This window comes from Ranitomeya variabilis, chromosome 1 (genome assembly GCF_051348905.1).
Source record: "Ranitomeya variabilis isolate aRanVar5 chromosome 1, aRanVar5.hap1, whole genome shotgun sequence".
Lineage (NCBI taxonomy): Eukaryota > Metazoa > Chordata > Amphibia > Anura > Dendrobatidae > Ranitomeya > Ranitomeya variabilis.
The window spans coordinates 742,833,127-742,852,181 of NC_135232.1; the positions used below are offsets into that span (position 1 = coordinate 742,833,127).

General features: G+C 45.8%; 1 protein-coding gene across 1 annotated transcript in view; it reads right to left on the reverse strand.

Moving 5' to 3' along the window:
* Positions 1–995: 995 nt before the first annotated feature.
* Positions 996–19,055, reverse strand: part of LOC143782260 (cholesterol 24-hydroxylase-like) — a 36,106-nt gene continuing 18,046 nt past the window's right edge. Inside the window, exons 10-15 of the mRNA XM_077269530.1 lie at positions 12,062–12,134; positions 11,766–11,850; positions 11,431–11,541; positions 10,863–10,951; positions 9,122–9,188; positions 996–1,230 (exon numbers count right to left, since the gene is read on the reverse strand). Coding sequence (XP_077125645.1) covers positions 1,084–1,230; positions 9,122–9,188; positions 10,863–10,951; positions 11,431–11,541; positions 11,766–11,850; positions 12,062–12,134 — 572 coding nt within the window. The 3' untranslated portion in view covers positions 996–1,083. The remainder of the gene's footprint in view (positions 1,231–9,121; positions 9,189–10,862; positions 10,952–11,430; positions 11,542–11,765; positions 11,851–12,061; positions 12,135–19,055) is intronic.

A 19,055-nucleotide genomic window follows, 5' to 3' on the forward strand; every position in this document is an offset into this window, starting at 1 on the left:
CTGTATGTAGTGAGCTCCTAGCAGCAGCTGCATATATATATATATATATATATATATATATATATATATATATATATATATATATATATATATATATATATATATATATATAAATCTATTTGTAGTGAGGTCCCCCCTAATGGTTGGTGTATGTATAAATCTATATGTAGTGAGTGCCCTCTAATGGTGGCTGCATAATTCTGTATGTAGTGAGCTCCCCCTATTGGTGGCTGCGAAAATCCATACATCTTTGCATAAACCTCAATACTTTGCCCCAACTGTGCTCAATTCTCTGCCCCACCAATAGAGAAGTGTTTGGCACCTTCTGGTCTTCCTTTCTCCCTGAAATAAACATTCACCATAAGGCACATTTATGGGGTTCAGAGGGACCAGCTAGACTACTAGTCCAGCAAAGATTCAACCTACTGGTACAGTACCACTGAGGATGAGGAAGAGTTAATGCCGCCTGCTCATTGGAGTGAAACATCAAAGTCCTGACAATAATTCTCTGTAATTGTTTAACTAGCGGCTGTTAGGGAAAGTATTACTCCATCACCTAGCAATTAGCTGCAGAATGGCTTCTGGCCGCAGTGGAGATTTCTGCAAGACCTAACCCAAGCCGGAAATGGCACAAAATGCACTGACCTGGCAAATCATACAATGAAAAATTACAAGTTCAAGTTCCTGGGGCAAAGAACCCCTGTGGGCCATGGCTGAGCTCACAGACATTCAAATAAAGATAAATAAATTAAAAAGTGCAAAATATGAAGGAACACTCCATGAAAAAGTGATATTTTGTGCCAGGGTTCGTGTCCTACTGTATACTAGCTGCATAGTACAGAGCCACGTGCCCAAATTCAGGCTCTGAGGGCACATACAACCTGGTGACACAAAAAGGAATTCCTCTGTCAAGCCCCTCCCCCACAGACCCGGAAATAGGTGGTAAGTGGTGCATCCCTTCATAGGAACAAAAGAAAACACAGCAGAATACTGAATGATGATGGACGGATATTTACAATTTGGGGAATTTGTAATTTTGGTATACAGAAAAATAAAAATAAAAACACACTTTTCTGCTGGACTTTACTGCTTCTCTCTGACTCTGAGGCGACACTTCGTACCATCCATGGGGCGCAAAGTTCCTGTATCCTGGATCTTAAACGTCTGCCCCTCCACCAGCTGGAAGTCGAATCTCTGCACAAGCTTCGCCATCACAACTTTTGCCTCCATCTGCAGTGAAAAAAAATATATACAACTTTTCATCCTCCAAAAAGTTTTAATTGATAGATAAATAAATAGATAATAGATAGGTAATATATATAATGTCGCCCCCTCATAGAATCTAATGTAGCCCCCTCATAAAATAATGTAGCCCCCCTCATAAAATATAATGCAGCCCCCTCTCATAGAATATAATGCAGCACCCCACAAAATATAATGCAACCCCCTCAGGTAAAAAGCAGTCCCCACCATAGAATATAATGTAGCACCCTCATAGGTTGTAATGCAGCCCCCCTCATATAGTATAATGCAGCCCACCACAGAATATAATGCAGCCCCCCACAGAGTATACTATAGCCCCCTCATAGGGCATAATGCTGCCCCCCTCCTATAGTATGATGTAGCCCCCCAGAATATAATGTAGTCCCTGAGAGAATAATGCAGCCCCACGGCAGAATATAATGCAGCCGCCCATAGAGTATACTGTAGCCCCCTCATATAGTATGATGTAGCCTCCAGAATATAATGTAGTCCCCTGAGAATAATACAGTCCCCCACAGAATATAATGAAGCCCCTTCATAAAGTATAATGCTCTTCACCCCCATCATTGTCCTCATCACCACCTCCATCATTGCCTTCTCCCCACCACCCTTATCATTCTCCCCACCACCCCATCACTGCCCATTCCACCACCTCCATCATTGCCTTCTCCCCACCACTATCATTGTCCATTTCATCATCTCCATCATCACCTCCATCATTGCCTCCTCCACCACAATCATTGCCCATCACCTCCATCATTGCCTCCCCCACCACCATCATTGCCCATCACCTCCATCATTTCCTCCCCACCATCATTGCCCATCACCTCCATCATTGCCTCCCACACCGCCATCATTGCCCATCACCTCCATCATTGTCTCCCCCCACCGCCACACACACACACACACACACACACAGCATCACTCTCTCACACTCACACACAAAGCACCGCACTACATACACACAGCACAGCTCACCACCCCCCAGAGGAAGCACATCCCGGCAGCCTCTTCCTCACCGGCAGCTTTCTGTCTGAGACAGCGCGCTGGATGATGACGTCATCCAGCTGGGCTGTCTCAGACCAGGAAGCAGGACAAAGAGATGTGCTGCGCTGTGGGTCTGTGTGCCTGCGTGTGTGTATGTGGTGAGGTGCTTTGTGTGTGTGTGGTGCGGTGGTGGGGCTTTACATTCGGGCAGTATTGGCTATTTGTAGCCAAAACCAGGAGTGGGCGATAAATACAGAAGTGGTGCATATGTTTCTATTATACTTTTCCTCTAATTGTCCCACTCCTGGTTTTGGCTTAAACATACTGATGCAAAATACTGACCAAATACTGCTAGTGTGACGGCAGCCTTAAAGAGAAATGGTATTCACGCCACTCCACACCCATATGGGCGTGGGGGAGCGTGAATATTAATTTTGCTTTAGCAGCGGGGACAGGATCCTGTCTCTAGCTGCTGCTAGGCTGGCACAGGATGGGCCCCTTTGACTCAGGGGCCCCATATCCACTGGCTGGGGGCCCCTGGAGCAGTGGGGACCCTTGAAGCAGTGGGGGCCCTAGGCAGCTGCTGGCCAGTATGCCAGCAGGTGTCAGTGCCTGGGCCCACCGGAGAATCCTCTGTTTTTTTCCGGTGGGCCAGTCCGAGCCTGGATAGATAGATAGATAATACATAAATAATAGATACATAAGATAGATAATAGATAATACATAGATAGATTATAGATGGAGTAAAAAAAACCTGGAAACAGCACTCCATATGGCAGTAATAAGGTGCTCTTTATTGGCCCATGTGGCGACGTTTGGGTCCTGGATGCAGACCTCTCACCTTATTACTGCCATATGGAGTGCGGTTTCCAGTTTTTTTTACTCTACTTACAAGGTTTGGTATATGCTTATGAGACTCTGCACCCAGTTTTTTACTGTGCTGTGCTTAATTCTTTTTTTCTAGATTATAGATAGATAATAGGTAGATAATACATAAACTAGGAGTTAGACATACCGGTAACGGTATTTCCAGGAGTCCATTATGACAGCACCACAAGGAGGTTGCTCTTCATATCCTTGATAGGGACAGGAACACAGAGGAGGTTAAATAGCCCCTCCCCACCTCCACCCTTCAGTGATTTTACAAAGTACCACACCAGGATGGATACAACGCAATTTTATTGAACTTCCTCTCTATACATGTTTATATCACTCATCAGACAGGAGTTCAAGGGAGGGTAAATAATGGGTGCTGTCATAATGGACTCCTGGAAATACCGTTACCGGTATGTCTAACTCCTAGTTTCCAGGTCGTCCCTTATGACAGCACCACAAGGAGAAATACCAAATAACTCCTACTTAGGGCGGGATTACAGCTTGGAGGACCTTCCTCCCAAAGCCGGTCTGTTGTTTTGACAGAACGTCTAGTTTGTAATGTCTACAAAAGGTATTTGAACTAGACCAAATTGCCGCCCGGCAAATTTGGTCCATGGATGCACCCGCGCTCTCTGCCCATGAAGCAGATATTGCTCTCAGAGAGTGGGCTTTTAGATGTTCTGGAGGGGATTCACCGGCTGAAGTATACGCAGCGCAAATAGTAGATTTAATCCATCTAGCTAGAGTCGCTTTTGAGGCTTTTTTGCCTCTATTTTTCCCCGACATCTGTATAAAGAGATTTGGATCAATTCTCCAGCCATCTGTAAGTTTCAAATACTGCAAAACTGTTCTCTTAACATCCAGGGAATGGAGAGAACGTTCTTTTTCATTGTTAAAGTTCTGACAGAACGTAGGCAAAATTATTTCCTGGCTTCTGTGAAAGTCCGTCACAACTTTTGGAAGAAACGAAGGATCCAACCTTAGAATGATGCAGTCTTCCTGTATCTTTAAATATGGATCTGTTATGGACAAGGCTTGAATTTTGCCTATTCGCCTTGCTGTCGTTATTGCGACCAGAAAGACAGTCTTGAATGTTACAGATCTTAGGTCTGACTGATCAAGTGGCTCGTATGGAGCCTTCCGTAATTCATTAAGTACCAATGTGAGGTTCCATGAGGGTACTGAACTTCTTATTGTCGGTCTGATACGTTGCGTAGCTTTGATGTATCTCATTATCCAGGGATGGTTTGCTAATGGATAATCATAAAAGGCACTTAACGCTGAGATTTGTACTTTTAGCGTACTAGGCCTCAAGCCCATATCAAACCCTGTTTGGAGGAAATTTAAGATTTGGGAGATATCTGGTTCTTGTAGAACGGATATTGGAGTATTGGTTTGAGTACAAAATTTCTTCCAAATTTTTTGGTATATAGCCGAGGTTACCGGCTTTCTGCTTTCCTTCATGGTCGAGATAACCGAGTCTGACAGTCCTTTTGATCTCAAGATTTCCCTCTCAAGATCCATGCTGAGAGTTGTAACATTTTTAGATTTTGATGGACCAGAGGTCCTTGCGTTAGAAGATCCCGCCTCAGCGGTAGTAACACTGGGTCTTCTATCGCCATCCACTTCAGCAGAGGAAACCAGCTCCTCTTGGGCCAATATGGCACTATTAGGATCACTACCGCTGGACTTTCCTGAATTTTTCTCAGAACTCTGGGAATTAGAGCTAGGGGAGGAAACGCGTATGCAAGTTCCATGTCCCAATGTTGAGCCAAGGCATCTATGCCAGTTGGATTGTCTCCTGGATTTAATGAGAAAAATTCTTTTGTTTTTGTATTGTCCTTTGTGGCAAAGGAGTGCCCTATTGTTGGATTAGCTGAGCAAAGACTTCTCCGTTTAGAGACCACTCTGTCGGCTGCAATTTCTCTCTGCTGAGAAAATCCGCTATTTGGTTTTGTGAGCCTTTTAGATGAATTGCTGTGATGGACTTCACAGTATCCTCTGCCCAGGAGAATATTGTCTCTGCTAGCGCTTGAAGTGGACGTTGCCTCGGTCCTCCCTGATGCAGGAGAAAGGCTACCGTGGTCGAATTGTCTGAGAAGACTCGGATATGGTGTCCCTGCACCTCGTATTGGCACCCCTTTAGTGCTTCCCAGACCGCTCTGAGTTCCCTGTAATTGGAGGAACTGTTGCGTACCGATGGTGGCCATGTCCCCTGAAGGTATCGTCCTTCTATGTGGGCTCCCCAGCCACTTGAGCTTGCATCGGTGGTTATATTTACGCATGGAGATATTCTCCATGGTTTTCCTCTTTTCAGATTTTTTATGTCGATCCACCATGAGAGGGACCGTTTTACCTCGCTGGGTAACCGCATCTTGTTGTCTAAAGAATTTTCTTTCCCGTTCCATACGGAAAGAACTTCCCTTTGAAGCGTTCTGGAGTGAAATTGACTCCACTGTACGCTGGGGATACATGAGGTCATCAGTCCTAGAACCCTCATAGCCTTCCTGACGGAAATGAATTTGCGTTTCTTTATCGTCTGAAGTTCTTTTTTGATTGACCGTTGTTTTTGGTCTGGTAGGAAGGAGTATTCCAGTTCGGAATCTAGTAGTACTCCCAGAAATATTTTCCGTGTCTCTGGTTCGAGACTTGTCTTTTTTAGATTTATTATCCACCCCAGACGCTTCAGGAGGGCCATGGTAATTTTTAAGGATTCTTCCATCTGTTGAGATGAATCTGCTATTAGCAACAGATCGTCCAGGTATGGTGAAATGAGAACTTCTTTTTCTCTTAAATGGGCCATGACCTCCGTCATGAGCTTTGTGAATATCTTCGGGGCAGAGGAGAGACCGAATGGTAGACACTGGTATTGGAAATTAAGGATCCCCTTGCGGCTTCTTATTGCAAATCTGAGGAATTTTTGATGTGAGGGATGGATGGGAACATGATAATATGCATGTTTGAGATCTATCGTGCACATTACCGAGCTCTTTTTTATTAATGGTATAATTGACCTGAGAGATTCCATCTTGAAGCGTTTGTATGCTACCCATCTGTTTAATGGCTTTAAATTTATTATTGTACGGTATTCTCCGTTTGTTTTTTTTATAGAGAACAGACTGGAGTAATGCCCCTGAAAATGCTGATGATGGGGTACCGGAACTATGACCTGTAACTCTACGAGTTCCTGTATGTCTGTTAGCAGCCTTTGATGTACTGCTGACGACTCCGTCTGTGTCAAACAGAATCTCTTGGGGGGTAGATGAGTAAACTCTATCTTGTACCCCTGTGCAACTGTCTGCAGAATCCACTGATTCTGAGAAATGTTCTGCCATCCCTCTAGGAAGTATTGTAGTCTTCCTCCTATGTTGTTGGCGTCATTGTTTGCTGGGTCCTGCTGACTGGTCTCGAAAGGAACCTCTTCCTCTACCCCCTTTAGGGTAGCTCCATCTGCCGGACTTCCATTTCCCTCTGTAGTCCTGTCTTGGGTGGGAGCGAGTTTTCCGAAAGAATTGTGTTTTCTTTGGCTTCTCTTCAGGGAAGCCTTTTTTCTTATCGGACGCTTTCTCAAGAAGCTCGTCGAGCACTGGACCAAAGACGTGAGATCCTGAGAATGGAATCGAACACAGCTTATTTTTTGATTGTGTATCTCCTGTCCACGATCTCAGCCATAAGGCCCTTCTTGCTGCGTTTGAGAGTGCATTATTCCTTGCAGCAAAACGTACTGATTCCGCTGAAGCGTCCGCCATGAAATCAGTCGCCATTTTTAGAACTGAAAGAGATTTCAGGATTTCTTCTCTTGGAGTTCTGTCTTTAATATGGCTCTCCAGCTCGTCTACCCAAAGACACATGGATCTTGCCACGGAGGTAGCCGCTATGTTCGTCTTTATAATAGCGGCTGAAGACTCCCAGGCTTTCTTGAGAAGATCCTCTGATCTTTTATCCATTGGGTCCTTTAACCCTGACGAATCCTCAAAAGGAATAGCTGTTTTCCTTGTGACTTTGGCCACAGGAATATCAATTTTTGGGACCGATTCCCAAACTTTAGTTTCTTCCGGGTCAAAGGGAAGACGGTACTTGAAGTCTCTTGGGACTATTAGCTTCTTTCCCACGTCTTCCCATTCTTCCGTTATCATTGCTGTTATGTGGTTGTTGACCGGAAAAACTCTATTTCTGCGAGTTCTTAGTCCTCCGAACATTTCATCTTGAACTGATAATGGCTCGGACGAGTCCTCTATTTTCATAGTGCTCCTAACTGCTTTTAGCAGCACGTCTGTATTTTCGGATGAGAACCGGTATTTTTTCCGTTCTTCTGGGAACACAGCCGACGAATTATCTTCTTCGTCTGAGCCCGGATCAGAGTAACCTGAGACCTCGCCTTCCTCAGAAGTTAAGTCCATATCCCATCTAGATCTTTTAGGCCGCGGAGACTGGGGTGGCACCATTGTAGATACCGTAGCTTGGACTTCGTCTCTGATCATTGTTTTAATACTATCTAATAGCGAAGACTGTTCGTCTTTTAGGAGTTTAGCGATACATTTTTCGCATAACTTCTTTTTATGGCCATCCGGGAGTTTGGTGTTACATATCGGACATCTGATGGTCCTTTTCTTAACCGTTGGCCTTTCAGGAATGTCCTTATCCTGTAAAGGTAAAGGAAATCCCTGTAGCTATGGCTCTAGCCTGTAAAAATATCCCATACCACGTACTACTCACATGGTCCGTGGGCGGCTCTAAGGACTGGACGTCAGGACGACTAGCACCTTCCATCTCACTGAGTCAAGTGTGCTGTCAGTTTGTCCGTCATTAAATAGTCAGTCTTACCCAGCTTCAAGACATCTGATTCGTCCTCCTTCCGAGCTCAGCTGCTGGCCTCCATGGTGATTCCAGGTCCTCAGCTGTAGTGCGCATGCGTTATCCGGAACGCACGCCGACCAGCCTGGGACCTAGATTCTGGCGCACAATCCGGACCCCATTCTGTTCCGGCCGCTGCTTTCCCCTGTGGCTTTCCGGCGTACCCGGAAATGCACCGGCGCTGCCGACCCCAGGATTCTGGCCACGCCTCCCGGAAGTCGTCATCGGCGTCGTCCGACCCTGGAGCCTGGGCAGGAAGTTCGGGGAACGATGTCAGCGCCGGCCACACATGGAGCCCTGAGCAAGCGCCGGACACCGCGGCCGCAGCTGCCGCCCCAGAGCCCCTTTGTGAAGGGATGGGACGACCCTAAGGGAGCGCACAGCTCTACCTTCGTCGCGGAGGGACCTCCATCGGTATCCAGCGACCTGGGGAGATTTCCACAACGGGAATCCCGCGGCCAGAGCCCCCTCCAGGGGGATAGGGCCGCCTTCGGGAGCGCCTGCTCTCCGAGACTTGACTCCGGAATCAGGTAAATTCAATCTTCTGGAGAACTCTCTCCTGCATCTGTCCCTGATAGGGACAGGAAAAACACTGAAGGGTGGAGGTGGGGAGGAGCTATTTAACCTCTTCTGTGTTCCTGTCCCTATCAAGGATATGAAGAGCAACCTCCTTGTGGTGCTGTCATAAGGGACAACCTGGAAATAATAGATACATAGATAGATAATACATAGATAGATAATAAATAGATAATTAATAGATAACAGATAGATACTAGATAGATAATAGATGGAAAATAGATAGATAGATAGATAGATAGATAGATAGATAGATAGATAGATAGATAGATAGATAGATAGATAACAGTCTATTGACTAAGAGGTGGAAACAGATATATAGAAGTTTTCATCAGTATCAGATATTTGACCGCTGAGGGGTTTTACATTATAAAAAGCTCAATCATTCTTTTACGAAAAGTTCTACAACTTTCCAATGAACTTTGCTTTACGATTCTTAATTTTTCAGATCTCTGCTTACTGCAAGTGAATGGAAACATTTACATTTAACAACCAGCCACAATGCCTCTGAAATCTGTAGGATGAGAATGAACCATACCAGTATAAATATTAAACATTTGTGTACCTGCGCAAACACTTGTCCTATACAAGAGCGCGGTCCGAGGGAGAATGGGAAATAGGTGAAGTACGGTCTATAAGGAGGAAAAAGGAAGGAATTTAAAACATTTCATACACCATCTACCGCTATCATGGCTTAAAGGGGAAGTTCACTTAGATAAACAGATCCCCTGTTTGTGAGCTGTTAGTCAGAGCTTTGGCTGCTGTAACCTGCTCCCCCTGCAGGACAAATGTAGAATTACACAGTTTTCATTGAAGTCAATGGGCAATAAAAGCTTAGTCCTCCACAGCCCTCTAAACAGGAGACCCCCGTCCTCTTTGAGGTAATAGGAACCAGTTTTGCCTTGAATGGACAACTCCAATTTCTGCAGTGGACAATCAAATCTTGGGACGAGTTGGAAGCTTTTTTTGCACAATGCAATCCACAACTTGCAGCAGGCCAGGGGGTATAACCCATACCTCCCAACTTTAGGGGAAGGGAAAGAGGGACAAAGTCAGCGGCGCGCGTAGCGCGCCGCGGCAAATTTTAGGCCACACCCATTTCACAACTAGCCACGCCCCAACCACACCCATTTAGCACTTCTGATCACAATGTTTCGTTAACAATAATTATGAACAAAAAAATATGGCCACACACGACGCTCCATACTGTACAATGGCCATTGGCCACATTATGCTCCATACTGTATAATGGCCCCACATGATGCTGCGTACAGTATACTTGCCCCACGTGATGGGGCACGTATAAAATGCCCCATAGCATAAAATACGCTGACACACCCTGACTACGGATCAATATTTTGGGGACATTTCTCCGTATTACGCCCGTAGTACGGCCGTATAATACGTGGCGTATTGTCTTACGCCGAGTGTGACGCCGGCCTTACTGGTATAATTATTATAGGGGCCAAGTCCCTTTTGTATATATCTCCCTGATATACACCGAGCACCATTTTGTGTTCATGTAATTTGTGTTATGGGTTCGACAGGGCTAAAAACATAGTAACACCCACGGAGCACATCTGCCCGGCACCAGGTCCTCCTGACCCCCGGAGTGCGCATACGTGAAGTGCGACCGAAGATTCCTGAGGCGGTGGAGTCAGAGGTGAGTAACGGGGTGAGGGGTCGGCATGCTGCTGCCGTATTTAGCATTTTGGGTGACAATACCCCTTTAACGATAACCATGGGGAGAGGGGTGCTGCACCAGGTTGGTGGAGAATCCGATGGATGGGTACCAGGGGGAGAGTGGGAGCGGGGTGCGCTGCATGGGGAGACAAAGTTTGTGTCAGTCCTCCTAATGCTGTCAGATCAGAGTCTCTGCTGTAACGGGCAGCGCTGCATGGAGAGGGGGAGAGACACATTCACTTACAGTCAGTCTGCAGATCCCCGCTCGCTGCTCCCGCGGTCACGAGAAACCAGTCCGGGTGCTGGCGCTGCCGCTCTAGTGTCCTCAGAGTCCGCCCACGTTGAGGAGGAAGCCGGAGGCGGGCGGTGAGGCAACTCAAGGGGGCGTGGCTACAACGCAGACAGTCCCAGGCAGGGAACGGAACGAACAGCTGCGGGTACAGTAATCGGGCTCTCTCTACGTCCCGGAAGTGGGCGGGGCTTCACTGGCGGCCGCAAATTCGGGATTTTAAATGCCCGAAGCGGGACAGCGGGACCCCGGTGCCAAAGCGGGACTGTCCCGCTGAAATCGGGACGGTTGGGAGGTATGTATAACCAGCTATGATATCCAGTGCATCACTCACTTTGGGGAGTCACGGCTGAATCTGTCGGGGTCAAAGGTCAGAGGATCCTTAAAATATTGCTCCATCCTCCCGGTCACATAGGAGTAGACCTAAAATAAAGAGTGCTGAGATATCAGCTGCTGCTGTATGATATGTGTTCTGCTTCATTATGGTTTACTAATTCATTCTAACTTTGCTGTTCAAGATCTCCGCTTGCTGGCAGTGGCTGAAAACAGAGGATGAACCCTATACTGACGCCATGATATAAATAGCGCTATAAAAATGAATAACAACAACAATAATAATAATTATAATAATAAAACTGGCCTGATTAGTTATTAGAGTGTATCACTCTTGGCAATAACCACAGCGGGGCTCACAGGTAGCAGCGGCAACACAAAGACTTATAGATGACACCAGGTAGGTGCGGACCTGTTACAGATCCTCACGTTACATCTCTGACAGTAGCAAACATCCCTCTCCTGTTTTGGACTCCATCCTGCACTGATACATAGTAACGAACCCATCAGGATGAAGTAAAACCCTCCAAATATAAACCAGAGCTCATTTGGATAAAATGCAGAAATACCAGCACTGGGGTGTTTTTAGGAATCCTGACACCCTCAATTATCATATCCTCTTCCAATAATCTGGAAGTTCCAGGGGCAGGGGGGTACAGCCGTAGAGTCTCTTTCAGTACCTGGAAAAGATACAAAAAAAAGAAAAATGGCACCTAAATGATTTGCAGCATAAGTTGAGTTATTTATAGTGTTCTGGTAATACAGTAATCATGAAATACAGCAGGAGCTGCGTTACATTGTGCAAGCAGCAGGGGATGCAAAACATGGGGAGACATCACCACCTACTGGCCCGATCTGGTATTACAGCATGTATGGTTTGACTACAGGTTACATCCTCCTTTACCTGGGAGAGGTACCGTAATTTACCAAGGTCGTCATACTCAATGTCTCGTCTCGATCCAATGACCTCGTCCACCTCGGCCTGGACCCTGTGCATTAAACGAAAAGACTGTGCCGTTATGTGATCCGGGCTCATAGCCTTGGTGATTATGATCGATTATACTTTCCCCTCTTTATTTTCCCATTTTTGCACATGAACCTCATGTGTTTAGATATTCCAATATTCTCATAGCTGGACTGCAGTGATCACCCGCTAGTTCTCACCCCCAAAGTTTACTTTTAGCAAAATAAATAACTCACTTTTGCAGAATCTCAGGATTTTGGGCCAATTCCTGGACAGCAAATGCCAACTGATTGGCCGTCGTTTCTTGTCCTGAGCAAAGAGACAACATATATTCACCCTTTCATGAAGGTCCATTTTTCATTTTTCAAGAGACATCACCTTTTTTTCAATTCCTCCCTTGACATACAGGTCCTTCTCAAAAAATTAGCATATAGTGTTAAATTTCATTATTTACCATAATGTAATGATTACAATTAAACTTTCATATATTATAGATTCATTATCCACCAACTGAAATTTGTCAGGTCTTTTATTGTTTTAATACTGATGATTTTGGCCTACAACTCCTGATAACCCAAAAAACCTGTCTCAATAAATTAGCATATTTCAACCGTCCAATCAAATAAAAGTGTTTTTTAATAACAAACAAAAAAACCATCAAATAATAATGTTCAGTTATGCACTCAATACTTGGTCGGGAATCCTTTGGCAGAAATGACTGCTTCAATGCGGCGTGGCATGGAGGCAATCAGCCTGTGACACTGCTGAGATGTTATGGAGGCCCAGGATGCTTCAATAGCGGCCTTAAGCTCATCCAGAGTGTTGGGTCTTGCGTCTCTCAACTTTCTCTTCACAATATCCCACAGATTCTCTATGGGGTTCAGGTCAGGAGAGTTGGCAGGCCAATTGAGCACAGTAATACCATGGTCAGTAAACCATTTACCAGTGGTTTTGGCACTGTGAGCAGGTGCCAGGAAGCATGAAGTGCTCCAAAATCTCCTGATAGCTAGCTGCATTGACCCTGCCCTTGATGAAACACAGTGGACCAACACCAGCAGCTGACATGGCACCCCACACCATCACTGACTGTGGGTACTTGACACTGGACTTCAGGCATTTTGGCATTTCCTTCTCCCCAGTCTTCCTCCAGACTCTGGCACCTTGATTTCCGAATGACATGCAAAATTTGCTTTCATCAGAAAAAAGTACTTGGGACCACTTAGCAACAGTCCAGTGCTGCTTCTCTGTAGCCCAGGTCAGGCGCTTCTGCCGCTGTTTATGGTTCAAAAGTGGCTTTACCTGGGGAATGCGGCACCTGTAGCCCATTTCCTGCACACGCCTGTGCACGGTGGCTCTGGATGTTTCCACACCAGACTCAGTCCACTGCTTCCTCAGGTTCCCCAAGGTCTGGAATCGGTCCTTCTCCACAATCTTCCTCAGGGTCCGGTCACCTCTTCTCGTTGTACAGCGTTTTCTGCCACATTGTTTCCTTCCAACAGACTTACCATTGAGGTGCCTTGATACAGCACTCTGGGAACAGCCTATTTGTTGAGAAATTTCTTTCTGGGTCTTACCCTCTTTCTTGAGGGTGTCAATGATGGCCTTCTTGACATCTGTCAGGTCGCTAGTCTTACCCATGATGGGGGTTTTGAGTAATGAACCAGGCAGGGAGTTTTTAAAAGCCTCAGGTATCTTTTGCATGTGTTTAGAGTTAATTAGTTGATTCAGAAGATTAGGGTAATAGGTCGTTTAGAGAACCTTTTCTTGATATGCTAATTTATTGAGACAGGTTTTTTGGGTTATCAGGAGTTGTAGGCCAAAATCATCAGTATTAAAACAATAAAAGACCTGACAAATTTCAGTTGGTGGATAATGAATCTATAATATATGAAAGTTTAATTGTAATCATTACATTATGGTAAATAATGAAATTTAACACTATATGCTAATTTTTTGAGAAGGACCTGTACTCTATACGGGGGCTTGTAAGGCTTCTTTCACACTTCAGTTGTTTGGCGTCAGTCTGCTCCGACATAGTGACGCATCGACGGATCCGTCACAATTGTTGAGAAAACGGTTCTAACGGATCCGTTTTTTTGACGGATCCATTACTTGGGGGTTGTCTGGGAAAAGTATTTACTTTTTGGGGCATGCGCAATTGAAAAAGCCGATTGGGGCGACGGATCCGCTGAAAAGGCGGTCGCGACGGATCCGTCGCCCTTAGGCAGCCATTCTATGGAATGGCGGACGCGACGGATCCGTCGCAAACCGCCATTTCGGCGCAGACAAAAAACGTTATAATGTCCGTCTATGTCTAGATGACGTCCGCCAAATTTCGACGGATCCGTCACATGGCGGATGGAACGGAGGACCATCCTCCACAATCCGTCGCTAATGCAAGTCTATGGGAAAATAGCGGATCCGCCCCCAAAAAAATGGCGGATCCGCTATTTGATGAAAACGGCGGATTCAAACTGACGCCAAACAACTGAAGTGTGAAAGAGGCCTAAGTTGTAGTTTTCAATGATGCCACTCACTTCACCATACAATAATCTCCTATGAAAGCCAGTCTACTATGGAGCAGAGCCGCTGTGACCACCCGGCACACCCGAGCAAGTGCCAGGACCCTGTGCAAGTGCACAGTCAGAAGAGGCTGACGGTACCGAAGCTGCGGCTAGGGGGAACAAGGAGAGGTAAGTTTGTGATTATTAATTTTTTTATGTATGGAGCATTATATGGGGCCCATTCTCTATGGAGCTTTATATGGGGCCCATTCTCTATGGAGCATTATATGGGGCCCATTCTGTGTGGAGCATTATATGGGGCCCATTCTGTATGGAGCATTATATAGGGCTCATTCTGTATGGAGCATTACATGGGGCTCATTCTGTGTGGAGCATTATATGGGGCCCATTCTGTATAGAGCATTATATGAGGCCCATTCTGTATAAAGCATTATATGGGGCCCAATCTGTATGGAGCATTATTTGGGGCCAATTCTGTATGGAGCATTATATGGGGCCCATTCTGTATAAAGCATTATATGGGGCCAAATCTGTATGGAGCATTATATGAGGCCCATTCTGTATGGAGCATTATATGGGGCCTATTCTCTATGGAGCATTATATGAGGCCCAATCTGTATGGAGCAACATGGGGCCCATTCTGTATGGAGCATTATATGGGGCCCATTCTGGTTGGAGCATTATATGGGGCCCATTCTGTATGGAGCATTATATGGGGCTCATTCTCTATGGAGAATTATATGGGACCCATTCTGTATGGAGCATTATATGGGGCCCATTCTGTATGGAGCTTACAAACGAAAAATAACCCCCGTAAAATGGAATACTTTATTCAATCATATATTATAAAACCATACCCCTATCTAATAGGTCAGTTTAAAGGGGACAATAATCCCGACATACATAAATAGACACCCTAATGCTGGTACAATACCGAAAATGGGTCATATAAATGTCCTGTAAAGGTGATATAACAATAGTGGTATACAGTATTTAGCTGAAAGGGTGTATGGATGTACGTGCACTATCCCTAATAATAAAGCAAATATTCATTTGCGACCCTAAGGTCTGTTCCTACCTAGGTGCGGAGGTTGGCACCCTGAGAAAAATGCGAGAATGGCGCCCCCGCTCGTACGATGGCTATCCCTGGTCTCCTATTCACTCCTTATAAGGGATAGAGTATGAAACAGAAGGCCAGGTGGCTGTAAATAACTTGTAATAATATGTGATACCACTAATACAGCATATCCGGCCCACCCCCCACAATGTGATGTAAGGTAAAGGATAGATGTAAAAACTTCAATATCACTAGAAATAGAAACCTTAGGACAAGTGACACCTAATACACACATAAGGTATATCCAGCACTATAATGGGCTGACAAATATACAATCATAAAGGATACTAATGCCATAAGAAATACTAATGCCATAATAAAAAATGACAAAAAAGCCCCCACCATATATCCCTGGATATGTATAGAGTCTGGTCTAAAGGGAATGCAGTAAGTAGTAGAGAAACAATGATTATAATATACTCATCTGCTGCATTAATCAACCTCAGCCGATCATTCATCCAGTAATAGTGGCTCACAAGGTGAATCGGGGCAAACACACTCTGCAGAAAACCTCTCGACGCGTTTCCCCCAATATGACTGGGTTCATCATGACCGCGTATGCCGAGTACGGTCTTTTCCTACGTATGTAACCTAACCACCAAAAAACTGCCCACCGACCCAACCTTTCCTTAAATAAAACATAACCAATTATTCTTTTGGATATTTTGGCCACAGCGGCCAACTTTTTATTAATAAAATTAACATAACATAAATACAACAGTATAAATTCGAGGGGAGGGTTCTTGGAGCTAAAAAGATCTGGCAAAACCCCACAAGATAAGATCGACCACCATATTACCCTCAGCCATGAAAAACCAGCTCGAGGGCACCGTACATCCCGTTCCGGGAAGAGAAAAAACCACCAACAGCTCCCAGGGTAAAACCCCGTCCAGAGCCCATACCAAAATGCCAGATCCAACCCCACCACATTTTAAATTGCCTGTAATTATGCTCCAATTCCTTCCCCCAAACCAATCAGCGTCAACTCCAAGAACCCCCACCCCCCCACCACACACGAACAGCCCTGACCATCTCAGGCTCGTGAGTGCCCCAACGCCACCAACGCCCGTTCAACTCCTTCTTGCAATGCTAAAGTCCACAAATCAATCCCAATCGCGTTTAAGTGGACTCCATCTTCCAACCAGTAGTTACCAAGCCCTGACTCCAATTCAAAATGTCTAACACTAATCCCCCCGTTCCTAGAAACAAAACCCGCTATTGCCCTATTCAACTTGACCCTAGCCCTATTAATACCCTTCAAAGATCTAGCCCCCCTCCACCGTTTTCTAGGCACAATATTTGACCACACAATCAACACCCCAGGAAATGATACCTGCAACCTCAACAAATCGAACCGTATGTCCCTAATCAATTCCCTAACAGGCCGCACACCCAAGTCATTCCCCCCCAAATGCACAATTAAAATGTCAGGTTGTCTATCTAACCGAACCGCCTTAGAAAATTCAGGAAGGGCCCTGCCCCACACCATCCCCCTATATCCCAACCACCGAATGACAACTTGACGCCTACTAAAGCCCAGTTGCCTACCGTCCGGCCTGACCTCGGCCCGCAGCGCCCCCCAATGAACGAACGAATGTCCGAAGATCCAGGCTAAGTAAGGGGACATACCTGCAACAAGATGCATGAAGAAAAAACACTGGGGTCAAATACGAAATCATAATCACACCACTAAATTAATGACGGACGTAACTTAAGTAACGATTGGAAGTCCACCTGCCAATTCTACAAATATCTTCCGCTCCCAAACCCAAACTATCAGCTTCTGATGCCGCCCCGATATGAAATGAATGCGACCCAAACATATCCGGAGAAAGGCCCAACTCCTGCAATCCCCTTCTTAACACTGCAATAAACTGAAAGCGTGACAAAAATGACCCCTCTGCGTGACACAACAAAGGGCCAGATCTGCCTGACCATAACTGCCAGTATGCTTCCAGACAACCTCTAGGACACATCAGAGACCCGTTAACCCTCCCCAGCACGACACGTCTCCCTCTTCCAATTTGGTCAGTCTTTGAACGCCGAATCCAAAAAACGATACCCCCCGTCCAAACTTCCACATCCTCCGCCAACAAACCCCCAGCTCTAACTTTGGACGCAGACACCAGTTCCCCAACGCGCATGGCCCCAAAAAATGCTAATGAAAAGGCAAGGCGGAACAACGCCAACTCAAAACCCGAACCACAAATAATCTCCAAGACTCCACCCAACCGCTCCAAAAGGCTAAACAAAATGGGGCGGCGACGGTCAATCGTCTGATTACCTCTCCTGAAACCCCTAAGTGCCTGTCTGACCAAAAAATGTTTTGTCGCATCAACCAACCCCTGCAACTTAAAAGCAAAAGCCAATCCAGCAACAAATTTATTAACCTTCGAAACTGACCAACCTTCTTCAGCCGCCTTCCCGATCAAGAATAATACTGCCAACATCCTGTCTTCTTCAGACACCAACTGGCCCCACACCGACACCCAACTTTGCCATACGCGCCAAGATGCTTCATATGATGCCCATGTTTGGCTCGTAACAGACTCCTGGATCAACCGGCCCACTCGTCCATAATCACGCTCCAGATATGCAAAGGGCATTCCTCTCCCGAGATCTCCGCGTCTGGTGCCAATTCCCGAAAACGGTCCCACTGGAAACGAGACAATGCATCTGCTATTGAGTTCTGCACACCCGGCACATGTACCGCCGAAATACAAGCGTTCAGCTCCAAGCACCGAAAAACCAACTCCCTCACCAACTTAATCACCGGGGAAGATGAGGCCGACAAACTGTTAATCACCGACACAACGCTCATGTTATCGCAATGAAAACGAATCCGTCTGTTAGCAAACATTTCCCCCCAAATGGAAACCGCTACCACAATAGGAAACAATTCCAACAGGACCAGGTTTTTTGTAAGGCCCAAGTCTCTCCACTGGCTTGGCCACCGTCCGGCACACCAACGACCACCGCAATAAGCCCCGTAACCAGCCGAACCGGCTGCATCCGTGAATATCTCGCAATCAAAGTTTGTCAAGACCTCCTGCTGAATCAATGACCGCCCGTTGTAAGTGCACAGGAAACGTTGCCACACTAGCAAGTCATCTTTGTGTTCTTTTCTCAGGCGAATAAAATGGTGCGGCTCCTTCACGCCTGCCGTCGCAACCGACAACCTGCGACAAAATATCCTGCCCATGGGTATGATCCGACATGCAAAATTCAATCTACCCAAAAGAGACTGCAACTCTTTCAAAGTCAACTTCCGCTTTCTTCTAGCTCTTTCAACCTCCTGCTGCAGCATGGCCAACTTATCCTCCGGCAACCGACACTCCATTTTTTCGGAGTCAATTAAAATTCCCAAAAAACTCAACGCCGTGCTGGGACCTTCTGTCTTATCCGCCGCTAATGGAACTCCGAAAAGCTCTGCGACCCAAAACATAGCCGTTAACGTATTACGACACACTGCGGAATCAGGCGGCCCAATAAACAAAAAATCATCCAAATAATGGATAACCGACTGAACTCCCGCCACGTCCCTAACCACCCACTCCAGAAACGTACTAAATGTCTCAAACAACGAAC